This window comes from Juglans microcarpa x Juglans regia, chromosome 5D (genome assembly GCF_004785595.1).
Source record: "Juglans microcarpa x Juglans regia isolate MS1-56 chromosome 5D, Jm3101_v1.0, whole genome shotgun sequence".
NCBI lineage: Eukaryota > Viridiplantae > Streptophyta > Magnoliopsida > Fagales > Juglandaceae > Juglans > Juglans microcarpa x Juglans regia.
This window is the reverse complement of record NC_054602.1, coordinates 9,272,757-9,285,925: the sequence shown is the minus strand read 5'-3', so window position 1 is coordinate 9,285,925 and position 13,169 is coordinate 9,272,757. Positions and strand designations below refer to the sequence as shown.

At 36.2% G+C, this 13,169-nt stretch overlaps 2 protein-coding genes across 2 annotated transcripts; one reads left to right on the top strand and one right to left on the bottom strand.

Moving 5' to 3' along the window:
• Window positions 1-247: 247 nt before the first annotated feature.
• On the top strand, window positions 248-4,308 carry LOC121265307 (uncharacterized membrane protein At1g16860-like). Its single transcript, XM_041168881.1, has 4 exons — window positions 248-1,105; window positions 3,025-3,180; window positions 3,259-3,470; window positions 3,582-4,308. Exons 1-4 carry the CDS (start codon window positions 350-352, stop codon window positions 3,772-3,774), a joined length of 1,317 nt encoding a protein of 438 aa, XP_041024815.1. The 5' UTR covers window positions 248-349; the 3' UTR covers window positions 3,775-4,308.
• Window positions 4,309-5,452: 1,144 nt separating this feature from the next.
• Window positions 5,453-12,023, bottom strand: LOC121266481 (EH domain-containing protein 1-like). Its single transcript, XM_041170320.1, has 16 exons — window positions 11,797-12,023; window positions 11,633-11,712; window positions 10,939-11,007; window positions 10,810-10,867; window positions 10,123-10,178; window positions 9,995-10,037; window positions 9,849-9,910; window positions 8,991-9,104; window positions 8,693-8,795; window positions 8,539-8,588; window positions 7,688-7,816; window positions 7,313-7,564; window positions 7,116-7,195; window positions 6,236-6,362; window positions 5,884-6,027; window positions 5,453-5,816 (listed from the first exon to the last, which is right to left on the bottom strand). The coding sequence occupies exons 1-16, from the start codon at window positions 11,879-11,881 to the stop codon at window positions 5,631-5,633; spliced, it is 1,638 nt and encodes a 545-aa protein (XP_041026254.1). The 5' UTR covers window positions 11,882-12,023; the 3' UTR covers window positions 5,453-5,630.
• Between the last annotated feature and the right edge of the window lie 1,146 nt (window positions 12,024-13,169).

Below are 13,169 nucleotides of genomic sequence, written 5' to 3'. Positions count from 1 at the left end.
TCTCAAAGTAGTGTAAAAAAAAGAGAGCAACAAAAAAAAAAATATAACAAAAAGGTAAGTAATGACTAATGAGTGTGATCTGATAAAAAAAAAAAAGACTAATGAGTGTGACGCGTCAGCCTCGGAGAGTGAACTCACTCAGGAACAAACACTGTACCGCCATTTCAAGACAAGGATACGCACGTCAATACAAGAAAAGTAACTCTCATTTCCGCCATTTCATCCTCGGCAACCCCATAACTCCCCCACTTGGCCACCATCACCTCCATTCACCTCCTCCACACCTACGCACACTCTCACACTTCACAGCACGTACACAAACACACACAGTCTCGCTCTCTGCAGAGAAATGAGTAGTCGAATCACGTCGCACCAGCTCAGCAATGGGCTCTACGTGTCAGGGAGGCCGGAGCAGGTCAAGGAGCGCCAGCCCACAATGGGTTCACGCGCCGTGCCCTACACCGGCGGTGACGTTAAGAAATCCGGTGAACTCGGAAAAATGTTTGACATCCAGGTCCTCGATCCTTCAGCCAACGCCCCGCCGCCCTCCAAGTCATCACGCCCCTCCTCCTCCTCTCAACACAACAGCGGATCGGTCCGATCCGGTTCCAACTCAGGCCCAATGAGCTCGAAGCACACCAACTCTGGTCCGATGCCGAAGAAATCGTCGGGACCGATGACGCTCCAGCCCACCGGGCTCATCACCTCCGGTCCCATTGGGTCCGGCCCACTCCTTGGATCCTCGACGGGCAGGCGGTCGTCGGCTCACATGGAATCTTCAGGGAAGGCGGTTTACGGACCGTCCGTAACGAGCTTGGCGGCAGATAAGGTGAGACGGGTGGGCTCGATGGCAGTGCCGAAGGCAGCGGTGTGGGTCGTGGTCGTGGCGGTGGCGATGGGCTTGCTGGTGGGAGCGTTCCTAATGGTGGCAGTGAAGAAGGCGGTGGTACTGGTGGCGGTGGGTGGGGTGGTTCTGCCGGCGGTGCTCGTGGTGGTCACTTGGAATTTGGTTTGGAGAAGAAGAGGGTTGCTAGGGTTTGCGAGGAGGTACCCTGACGCTGAGCTCAGAGGTGCTGTCGACGGACAGTACGTCAAGGTTACTGGGGTAATTTCTCCCATGTGTCTCTTCACTTTCCCTTTCTTTTTACATACTCCATATCCATACTTTAATAACGGAATGGAATGGGATGGAAATTTGTGAAATTAGATATTCGTATTTTTTAGGTGGGGTTTTGTCAATGAAAGCGAATTAGGATAGACAGTTTATAGTTTTCCGGATGGTAAAATCTCAAATATTTAATAAATAATAATGGTTTTGATTTTAATTACTCAATCGACAGGTTTTAAGAGGAATCAATCATCGTTGTCGTAATGTTGATTTACTTGATTAGGTAATTGTTCTAATATTCATTTATTAGTCATGATTAATAACTAATATTCATTTATTAGTTGGCTGGGCGACGGGCTGGTGGGGGGCTGGAGAACTAAGACAGAAATCGACATTTTTTTTTCTTTTTCACCAAGGGTCATATGTAATAGGTGGACTGGAATCTGGACGAGTTTTATGATCTGACCCGTGCAGGTTCAGTTGAGATTGAAATGTCGGATATGGTGAAGATTATAATCTGCTTACTTATTTAATGATTATTGTTATTATTATTTTTGGGAGTCGTCCTGTTCCATTATTAGGGTTGTAGATATTGCATATGCAACGATGCAATTATTTCGATGTCAGTCATTTACTTGCACTGAGTTAGAAACTTATTGATGGTTTTGGGTCCATGTTAAAAATGGAGTACTGCAAGCAAAACTTCAAGGATAATTTCTGGGTTGCATGTGCTTGTTAGAATTTGCAAGGGACCATGCCTTGCTTCTTTGGAGGTTAAAGGATATAGAATGCCACAAGTGACCTAGAACCCGCTTTGGAAATGGGTTCTCTGATGATAATATTTTATTCTACCCTGATATTTTCACTACTACAGCACATATAAACTATTTGGATGCCTATAAAGGCCCCTAAACTTTTGTAATTTCTTAAAAGGCTCCCGTAGACTGATTAGTAAATGCATCTATACCAGTGAAATGATAAGGTTGATGCATTTGAAAGTTGGCATCATTTGCCTTTAATGTTGACAAGTTGATGCAATCTCTTGAATTTTGTTGGGTAGAATATGTTGTTGAACACCCAACTTCCTTTTAAACTCTGATTCACCTTTGAACTTTGCATTCTTTTTCTTCGTTTTATGTCATATGCAGGACTAACCCCTTGGCTTTCATTGTGGAGGCTTCTAAAACTCACGTGTTGAATATATATGGCAAATTCCTGGTTGATATTGGTTTTTAGTAGGCCTGGAAACTATATGAGCTGGTGGTGAAAAAGAAAAAGACTTGAGGAAAGAATAATTCAAGACTTTAAGATCTCGACTTCATCTATAAATCTGGTGTTAGAACCATAATAAAGCATTAAGGTTAGTTAGTACTTGGTAGATTGAAGGAATTGCTATAATGTGGAAATCAAAGTAACCTATTTATGAGGAAGCACTACAGTGAGCTGTATAAAAGTTCCTAATAGGAGTCGCTGATAAAAAAAAAGAATCCTAATAGGAGTTTTGGTTTAGAGGATTATTCTTGGAGAAAGGATAAAAAATAACTGGATGTTTTAGATGGAATTTTGGTATTTACTGGTGGCCTTTATCATCAGTAGCTGATTTGGGCAGCATCCACTTGCTCAAGATAAATAGATCAGCCAACATCATAATGCACAGACTGTAATTGGAATTTCTTTTGTTGTAGAAGTTCTTAATGGTATATTTGTGCAATTTCACTGCTGATTAATAAGTACATTGTCATAATTTTGGAAGAGGGAGAGAGAGAGAGAGAGAGAGAGAGAGGAAAGCTATAGTTGAAAAAAGGATTTGTTTATAGGTTTCTGTTTCACATCTCTATACTTATGAAAAAAGGTATCATTTTTCCATTCTTGCTATTTTCTTGAGAAGTAATGTGCCATATTTATCTTTCATGCAGGTTGTGACCTGTGGCAGTATTCCTTTGGAGTCATCGTACCAGAGGGTACCTAGGTGTGTATATGTTTCCACAGAATTGTATGAATATAAAGGATGTGGTGGAAAATCTGCACATCCAAAACATCGTTGCTTTTCATGGGGATCTAGATATTCCGAGGTTAGTTTGGGGAACTGTTCTTATTGATCTACTCTAATAATTTTGGCCAATAATAATTTGGTTACTTTCAATGAACAGAAATATGTAGCTGACTTTTACATATCAGACTTCCAATCTGGGTTGAGAGCACTAGTAAAGGCAGGTTATGGGGCTAAGGTTGCTCCATTTGTCAAACCAGCTACTGTAGTTGATGTAACAAAGGAAAACAAAGACTTATCTCCGAGCTTTTTACGATGGCTAGCTGATCGCAGCCTCTCTAGTGATGATCGTGTAATGCGACTCAAAGAAGGGTATGCCAATTACTTTCTTTTTTGAGTATTTTTTTTTTTAAATTCCATGCTTCTCAACGTAATAGAATCTGCAGACTGTATGCTTCATAGTGTATGTTTCTTGTATATCAGGTATATCAAAGAAGGGAGCACTGTAAGTGTGATGGGGGTTGTCCGGCGCCATGAAAATGTACTTATGATTGTTCCACCAGCAGAGCCTGTCTCAACAGGCTGTCAGTGGATCCGTTGCCTTCTCCCAACTTATGTTGAAGGACTAATTTTGACATGTGATGAAAATCAAAATGCCGATGTGGTTCCTGTGTAAAAATTTTGCGTATCTTTAGGTTTTGATTATGTTACAGGTAAATATTGGAAGGGCAAAGTGATGGAAATATGCAAATTTGCCTGACCACACACTTCTTTCCTGTCCAAATTTCAAGTGTATGTAAGTTACCCTAGAAGATGAGAGTAGGCTGAAGATCCTGTGATAGTCAATGAAACTCTACTTCGAAATTTATGTCCTAAGGATGCATAAGTTATGCGATAACAGGGAAAAAGGATCAAAGCTATCAAGAAGCTAGAAGATATTGTTACCTTTCAAAAAAAAAAAAAAAAAAAAGGCAGCAGCAGCAGCAGCTAGAAGATGGTGTATTGCGAGGAAGCTGCAAATTATGGTTTTTGCTAATTTGATATGTACATAAGTCGTTGAGTTGCCTCGAGTGGTTTGAGATGTTTGCTACTCCCAGTTGTTCTACCACGGAAATTAGAATTATCAGTTATGTATGTTTTATCTTCTAATTATTTTAATTTGTATTTATTTGATAGTGTGAGTTGTTTATGAAAATCCCATTTGCGTTCATATTCTTGATGTTTATGACATGTACAATAATGTTCCCCATTCTAGTTCATTACCTCTTTAAACAGGTGTTCCTTCTTCCATTTGTTCATTACCTTAAAAAAAAAAAAAAAAATGTTTTCCATTTATTCGAGTTTATGAATCACACCTATGAAAGAGAAAATGTAGATGCATTGTATTTCTTCTGGCTTCCTTCGTTGGATTCAGGTTTCCAAATTCAAATATCTCTAGTCATGGTTTCGTTTTCGAGTAAATTTCGTTACTGACAAGTCAGGAATTTGAGTTGCCAAAGTGATTGCCATTCAAAAGGTACTTGTGTGCTTATAATTAGTTGCGTGGCATACAGCAAACGGTGATGATGAAATTCGAATCCATTTCATCATTCACGCGGTCCCTACCTAGTAATGCATGGGCATTATAATATTAATTATTGAGAAGAAAATCAGGAGAAAAACAAAACATATACATAACCTGTGAAATTATCCTTTCTTCCCTCACCTTACCACCAGAGTCTCTCCTCCTCTTCTTTTAAAGAAAGAGGAAGAGTTTCTCCTGGTTATATAAGCAGAATAATCCGACGCTGGCATCCGCAGCCATGTTTTGAGAAGCACCAAGCAAGTCAGTTACGTCAAATATCTTTTTCTTGTGGCTGTTTGGATAATGAGATGAGTTGAGTTGAGATGATTTATAAATAATAATAAAATTATTAAATAAGGTGAAATGAAATGAGGCGTTTCATCTCATCTCAATCTCCTTCCCCTGCAATACCCGCGACACAGTGCCTGCCATCTCTCTATCCCTTCATACAAGTACCCAGAACAGATGCCCAAGAGATATAAAGTTTTATTCTTTTTTCTGTAAAAAAATTTCAACGTAAAGCGATAAATTGACAAAATATATTATATTATAATACGAGACGAAGAAATCGAAAATTGACGGAGCCATGAACTGTTTGCGAGAAGAGACGACGACGGATGCAATTCATTTTTATGCTCCGGCTTGCTGAGGTTCAAGTATGATCGGATATTTACTCTAAAAATATAATTTTTCCAATAAAATCACCAAGTAACTTTTAACAGATTTTTTACGCTGCTGCTGCCTTTGCTAGTAATCTAGTGCGCATATACAAAATTTATGAGACCAAAGGTGCTAAATTATGATGAAATAATGCTGCATGTCCCAATCAAGTTTATCGAAAGTATTAATTAAAAACACATATCGAAGCATGAAACATAGCACTCCTGATTTCCAAAAGCTTATGCATAGCATGTTGCGAAACTATCATCACCCGGACCTTATATAGTTTCATGTAATTAGCAATGTTTTCACTCGTAAGGATTTCTGAAATTCTTCAAGAGCTCTGGGATTTCATATCCAAGCATATCATCTACTGCTTGAATCATTTTAGGCTTCAATTTCTCGAATTTGTCGATGTTGTAACCATTCAAGATCTCTCTGAAGTGCTCGACATTTGGGAAGTCACCCGCGGGAAGATGGAACTCCCTCTGGATCTGTTTTGCAGAATCAAAATAAAGTTGCATGCACAGTAGAAAGAGAGACAGAGGCAGAGAAACAAACCTTTCCAAATTCATCTTGCAGATTCTCAATAAGTCGCTGTTGGGTCTTTGCTTTGCCCATCATGGCAGGCATCTCCTTTTTAAGGTGACTAATTATATAGGCGTGAATCTTAGCAGCTCTTGCTCTTTTCACAAATTCATTTATCTGCAACATGGACGACCAGACTAGTTAGCGAGCATGTAAATCTGAAAATATACATATGCATATATTTTTCAACACGTAAAATAAAATTTTATTGAATCCAAGTAAATAGGTGAAGCCCAAGTACACTGTCAATCGGAAAATATATAGATATATCTTGTGCAGTGTGCACGACCAATTATTAAAGCAAAAGGGAATACAGTGAGCATACTCGACGATCACAAGCCTTCTTTGGGATATCAATTAAATCTGCAAGGAGATCATCTTGTTCTTTCTCAAAAAGATCCCGGCCTATTGGACCCACAGCAGCTTCATTAACAGGCTTCTCATTGAATGAGCTGCAAAAAAAAAAAAAAAAAAAAAAGAATTGACATTAATTCAGGATGTAAGACATGATCTAAAATCGAAAGTCTAGAAGTATGACACCATGATAAAACTCTTTAATTGACATTAATTTAGCATTGGTATATTGATGGCACCAATTGCATTTCGATGGATCATGACATTTTCATTTAAGTTTATATTTAATCGACAAGTACAACAAAACTATGGATACAAATTATTCAATTTCTTGTAATAACATGCTTGACCATGAAAGTGAATTTTTCTACAATTATAGAAGAGATTGAGTTGTATGAGAACTCAGATGGAACCAAAACTCAAACAGATAAAGATGAAGACAAGAAGATAAGATCAGGATAAGACTTGTGATGAGTACAAAGTTAGACAATTGTAATAGGATACTGATATGCAATACTAATAGGATACTGATATGCAATTCTAATAGGATACTGATGCTATGTAAAATAGATCTATAAATACAAACGAACTCCTCACCAATTGTTGTGGAGAATTCCTTATGTTCAAAACCTTTCAACAATGACCATAGACCAATGAAAAAAAATCTTGCCAAGTACATTTGATAGGATCAACAAGATAATAATCATTAAATCTCATTTTCAACTGCATGAAATAATTAATTTACATAGGTATGTCCAAATAACCCTATTGAGCTCTTAGAAAATGATTTGTCTGTTTGTTTAAAAACATGATACTCAATTGAAAATACCTAGAAGAAAGAAATGACCTACCCAATATAAACACGCACAACTTCTGGAGTATTCAAAACTTTCCCGAGTGACCACATCAATGCTCCATAAACTCTCATCAGCTAAAAATTATGACATCAACAGATAAGTAGGTCAGATACATTCATCAAAAGATACCCACTAAAAGTAAATATATGAACACAGAAATGAGAAATTAAAAGGCTAGCTATATATCTCACTTGTTGGGTGTCAACTTGGTCTGCTTTATTTAGAACAACACGTATCTTGTCATCATGACCACGTAGAGATGAAATTACACGCTTGAATTCATCACTGATATCAAGTTTATGGGGATCAAACAGAAGAAGAATCAGATCACATTTTGCTGCAAACCATGATATGACACCAGTGAAATCATAACTCCTTTGTGTTCGTTGCTTTTCTCCAGATAGAACCCCAGGGGTATCCACAAACGTAATTTGGTCTAAAAGCTAGAAGCACAAGGGAGAAAGATTAGCTTGTTCAAGTGATGATGATGATACTTACAATATATATGTTTAAATAAATAATACTTAGATAGCAGTTATGTAAAGAATAGTAATTTATTTACTCACAGGATGAGGCATTTGAGAACACTCAAATTTTGATAAGAATGCTCCGCCAAAAGTTGTCAAACCACTAAATGGCATCTCTGCATGAACAGCTATGGTGTTCCCCGGGATGCTTCTTTCATCAGGTCCAGACTGAATTCAAGGACACAATGAGATATTTGCTATTAATGTCAATTACCTTTTATAACGCATAAAGAATATTTGCACAAAAGAATCCCAACCACTTTCAAAATCTAGACACAAGTGTTATGATGTTGAGGGTTAAAGGTTTAACCAAATTAATATCCAACAGTCCTAGAGCTTTTGGATCAATAGTTAGGTCTTTAACAATTGGTATCAGATCAGGGACCACGCCACGAGTTCAAGTCACAAAGGGGGACGACTTATAAGCTGGATTAAAATGTCTTGATACTATGTATAGACACAGTGTTAAGTCATTGAATACTAATAGATGAGTAAAGCCACCAAAAGGAAAAGGGCTACCACTAGATCAGTGTCGACAGAGTAGGCCACCGTGGATATTAAATTCAGAAGCGTGGTGAAATGTTATGATGTTGAGGATTAAAGAGCTAACCAAATTAATATCCAATAGTCCTAGGGCTTTTAGATCAATGGCTAGATCTTTAAAAATAAGGTCAAACTAATTTATTACACAGTCTCGTGTAACAATGTAGATGGAAATATCACAAAAGGTTGGGGTGTGAGAAAAAAATGCTTAGAAACAACTTGCTACTTACATGAAAGCTACAATGGCAATTTCTATCATGACCAAATCATTTTTGAACACTCCCATATCCCACATGAACTTAACAAGCCTTAATAAATAGCAAGGGAAAATGAATGACTTATTATACCATGACAACAACAAATCTATCAGTTGTAGGCTCTGGACCAATGTGAGCTCCTATTCAAAGAGAAAGAGTGTAAAAGTCAAGGACATTTAACATTGCGATCCAATCATGTAGAAATATGTGAATCAACACATGGCAATAAATGAACTTAACTAACCTGGATAGTTGCATCTAAGCAAATGTTTTATAAATGTTGTCTTTCCTGTTGAATACTGACCCAAAAGCATGACCATGGGTTTAGCATCAAAATCACTGTTAGTCTGCAAAAGTACAAACAAAAAATAAATCCTCAAAGTTACATTAGCTTTCAAACCTAGAGTCAACTGGGATCTAGGAAAAGAAGAATGCCTCCATTACCAAAACCACAACCTCTAGTTTAAAAGATGATTATACTGAACCGATAAAATAGATAAATCTATTGTTATATAAATCAAAACAAAATTGAGCCTGCTCACCATAAAGGGCGATACAAAATCATTAAAACGATATGTAACTTCCAATGGCTTTAGCTTTTCAATGTACAATCTCTTCAAGCCATCAATAATAGATGTAACTGCACTGGGAGGAAGCTGAGAAAGAGAGGATGAGGGAGGGAACACATTAGCTAAAAAGAAAAGTGGAAGGCATTGCCATAATAAACAAGCATACCTTGTATAGTTAAAGAATATATTGCCAAAAGAAAAACAAAAGTTCAACAAAAAATAAAACCAAGTTTTCTAAAAAATAAGGTAAAAAAATTGTGAATACAAGAAACTTAACCATCAAAAGTATGGATAATTAACTTCCGACAAACACATTGGCCTAAAGACAATAAAAATGAAGTAGCCATCAAGTGGTGAACTCATCAATGCTGCAGGGTAAATTATTACATGCACAGAAAACAAATATCCTCACCAATACATAAGTGCCTCGAGAATATATTTGATCATTTTCCGTTCAGATCTTGTCCATGCACTACAAGAACTTTGCCCAAATAAGTTCACAAATCTATTATACTAATTTCATACTTAAATTGAGGAGTCGTTATAAAAATATCATTGTGCGCGCGTGCGTGTATGTATATAGAGAGAAACTGAGAATCTTCATAAGCCTCTTGAGCATTCATATGGTGTGTGGAGAACACTAGGAAAAGTAAACCAATTGGATAAAAGTCATTAATTGATAAATTGAGCTTGATAATTTTAAACAGGGACTTATAGCAAAAGTATAAACAAAAACATAAGAAAGCACCAATAATCTGACTTCTGACAAATATTGATGACAGAATAAAAGATTAAGCAAAAATCATAAATCCTCTCGAAGACAAATCTTACTTTCTTTGCTGATTTTGAACCAAACCATTGAGCTGATGGCGGTGGATGAAGTTGAACACTTCCTGCATCGCAGTGGTAAATTCACATAATAAGAGACAAATTAAAAAAATCGCTCATAGCATCGATAGGTTGGGAGATTTATGCACCATTTACTTCAGAGTGGTCATTTATCGTCAAAGCCTTGGTTTTCTAAGAAAAGAGGAACAAGAAAAAGGATCAATGGCATTAATAATTTCAACCATAAAGTACCAAGGAAGAAAGGAAGACTGCTTACAGCTACTAAACCATCCAAACCTTCCATCAATGGAGGTTTAATGTTCTCGATGTGTTCTGTAATAATTGAAGGAAATGTGTCAACCTCACTTGAACAACTAGAATACAAGATAAAAAATGATTATATAGCCTTTGAAGCATAATATTCAAGCAAGGCTCCTAGGGATCAGGCTTAAAGCATAAGTCGTTGATGCAAAGGCAGCAACGCGTGAATGACATATGACATGAATATTCTTAAAGCTATACTTAAATGATCTGGAGAGGGATGTTTTCCACATGTTTCCGTATTTTCTTAACATATCTTTAAAGTTTTGGTCTATGTAAGGCTGGGGTGTACAAGAAGCTTAGTATGTAAATTAGTTTCGAACATTTATAAGTAAGTTGATGCTTTAGAAAATGCTTACAAATTTAATGATTCCCACAGTTTAAGGTCCAACAACTTGGCACCTTGCTAATGTAAGTTTAATTCAAGATATATGAAGATGTGAGGTTTATGATGCACGGTTCATCGGATCCAAATGCACAACTCCTCCGTTAACTAACATAAATGCGAGGTATAAACCCAATTTAGAAATCGATAATTGATCTCAATAGGGAAAAACTCTACTCGAGATGCTCTAAAGCAACTTTCCCATTGCCATTGTGTGAAAAATAGCAAAGCCAGCATGAAAAATATTATTCAACTTGCCTGCAGTTTTAATGAGATCTGGGGTTAATTCATGTCCTGCTTGTGCCAGGGAAACCAGCTGTACTTTACAAAAATTAGATATCAGTTAAGGTTTAGATAAAATCTGCAAGAAAATGTACAATATTCAACCTGCATTGCAGTGATGAACTCTGTAAAACCTAAAAACCCTTGTCGTTTTGAATCTGCAATTGCCCAAACCTTTAAAAACAAATAGGGAAAAAAAATATGTGAGTTCTGAACAATGATTTCCACTCAGATTGACAAAATAGTAAAGTCAATATAAACCCATAAAAATGCATAGGGACAGTTAGAACACTCGAGTACTTCATATATCTCCAGAAACCACTCATCATGGGAGTAATAGAAGAAATTAACAATAGAATAACAAATACAAGCAAAATAAGTCTCCTGAAATACAAACTACGAGGACCGAAACAAGTAGAAAAAAAAAAAAAAAAAAAAGCCTCTCTAAATGCTTTTCCTTATTTAGTTGGAAACTCGATAGAGGCAATCAAGATAGGATAAATTACAATGTGATGTCGGTTTAGCCATGTAGGGAGAACCAATCTCATCTAAACAAGGAAACTTCTTATAATAGAAGATAAATCTACTCAACTGAATCACGGCGAACATAAAATTAACTCCACCACAACAGGTGTACGGATTAATCCGTCACTTACTATAATGGAACTGGAAGTTTGGATACACGAACGGTAAATGGTAATCGAACCTCCTAAAGTCCAATAAAAGAAATTAACAAACCTATATAGCTATAGATAAGTAAAATCCAAAAACTCAAAAAAGACGGTGAAAAGTGGGAGACCTGTTTGAGTTCCGGCCGAGATAGCTTCGACATCGCGAAGAACTTAGTGGCATCATTTCCGGTAATACGGGCATCTCCATCTGGAGAAAAGAATAGTGGCAAATGCTTCGGTGATTAATACAAAAGGATGAGTTTGACAATAAAAGACGAGAGAATAAAGGTACCTGAATCGGCAAGGTTGAACCATTCCTGGTAGATCTTCTGGTGCTCTTTGGTGCAAGAACCGAACGGCACCGATGCGATCTCCATTTTCTAGAACCAAGCAAGGCAAGAAACTCGCTCGGCTTGGGAGTTTAAAATTTTGAAAGGGGGAATCGAAGAGAGTGAGAGGCAGGGAGGGAAATGGAATGATGTTCCTGGTTTTGAGTGGTTTTTTAACCTTTTTCTCGTAGCAGTTTTGGCGCTTTGGCGAATTTCAATTGCGTGTTGAATCTGTTGATGCGGTGCCGTTTTTAAGGCTGTCCTACAACCGCTTAATTTGTAGGCTTTTTGGCACAACACGATCAATAATTTTCTTTTAAATTTCAAATTTCATAACTTTTTTTACACGTAGATAAGTAAATTTTTTTATAAATTTCTCTTAAACACATCTAGCATTTTTTAATGAAGAATAGTTGTCTCCATATTATAATATTAAGTTATCAACATGCATCTTTGTGAAAAGAAAAAATAAATATGATTTTAAAATAAACTATAAATCTTAGTTGTACACACAGAAAAAAAATCATATATGGGTTCTTCTATTTGCAAATCAATTTGTAGAACGTATACATCACTTATAATAATATAACAATACTTAATTTGTAATATTTAATTTATTTTTTTTCCAAATCAAATCATATGGTATAAATACTTTATTGTGTATATTGTTTACACCTACTCAAGAATATAATTTTCCATCAAATATTTATAAAATTGTCTTTATAGACGATTTCTCTCCAGTACAGTTAGAGCCATGTGATAATGTCCCCCTCAATGCATAATTGCGGATGGACAGTGTTCAAAACGTGGCGTCATGATTTGATGGAGGAAAAGGGGAAAGGGAATTTCCCATATTGGTTTTATTTTATTTTTAAAATTATTTCACGTCACATAATTTTACGGAAAAGGTTTTATTTTGCATGATATCAGATCGTAGTAACACAGTTACCATACCGTGAAAAGAAACTCCAATTGGTGCGTAAATAAGAGCAGGTTGATTTTATTACACCAAATTAAATTATCTCATCGTATTTCATCTCATATAATTATTATAATTTTTTTAAACTCTTATACAAAATATAATAAATAATTTAATTTTTTTAAAATTTTAAAATAAAAATAATATTATAATAATATTTTATTCAATTTTTAAAAAAATATCTCACTTCATTTCATAAGAACTACTTAACCAAAGTCATTTGATTTATTTCAGAGTTACATCCTTAAAGTTGCATAATTTTCCACTATTTTTAAACTATTCCTCGTTTATGCATGAATAGTTTATTAGAAAACTCGACCAGTGGAAACAATCCCAAGAGACATTGTTTTGACAAAT

Excerpts from the sequence above, each read along its gene's own strand:
- LOC121265307 (XM_041168881.1), top strand. The coding sequence starts at position 350 with ATGAGTAGTCGAATCACGTCGCACCAGCTCAGCAATGGGCTCTACGTG. Across the intron at positions 1,106-3,024 it reads AGTACGTCAAGGTTACTGGG|GTTGTGACCTGTGGCAGTAT; the intron begins GTAATTTCTCCC and ends TCTTTCATGCAG. Across the intron at positions 3,471-3,581 it reads GTAATGCGACTCAAAGAAGG|GTATATCAAAGAAGGGAGCA; the intron begins GTATGCCAATTA and ends CTTGTATATCAG.
- LOC121266481 (XM_041170320.1), bottom strand. The coding sequence starts at position 11,881 with ATGGAGATCGCATCGGTGCCGTTCGGTTCTTGCACCAAAGAGCACCAG. Across the intron at positions 8,589-8,692 it reads GCTTAGATGCAACTATCCAG|GAGCTCACATTGGTCCAGAG; the intron begins GTTAGTTAAGTT and ends CTCTTTGAATAG. Across the intron at positions 7,817-8,538 it reads ATAGATTTGTTGTTGTCATG|TCTGGACCTGATGAAAGAAG; the intron begins GTATAATAAGTC and ends CCTTGAATTCAG.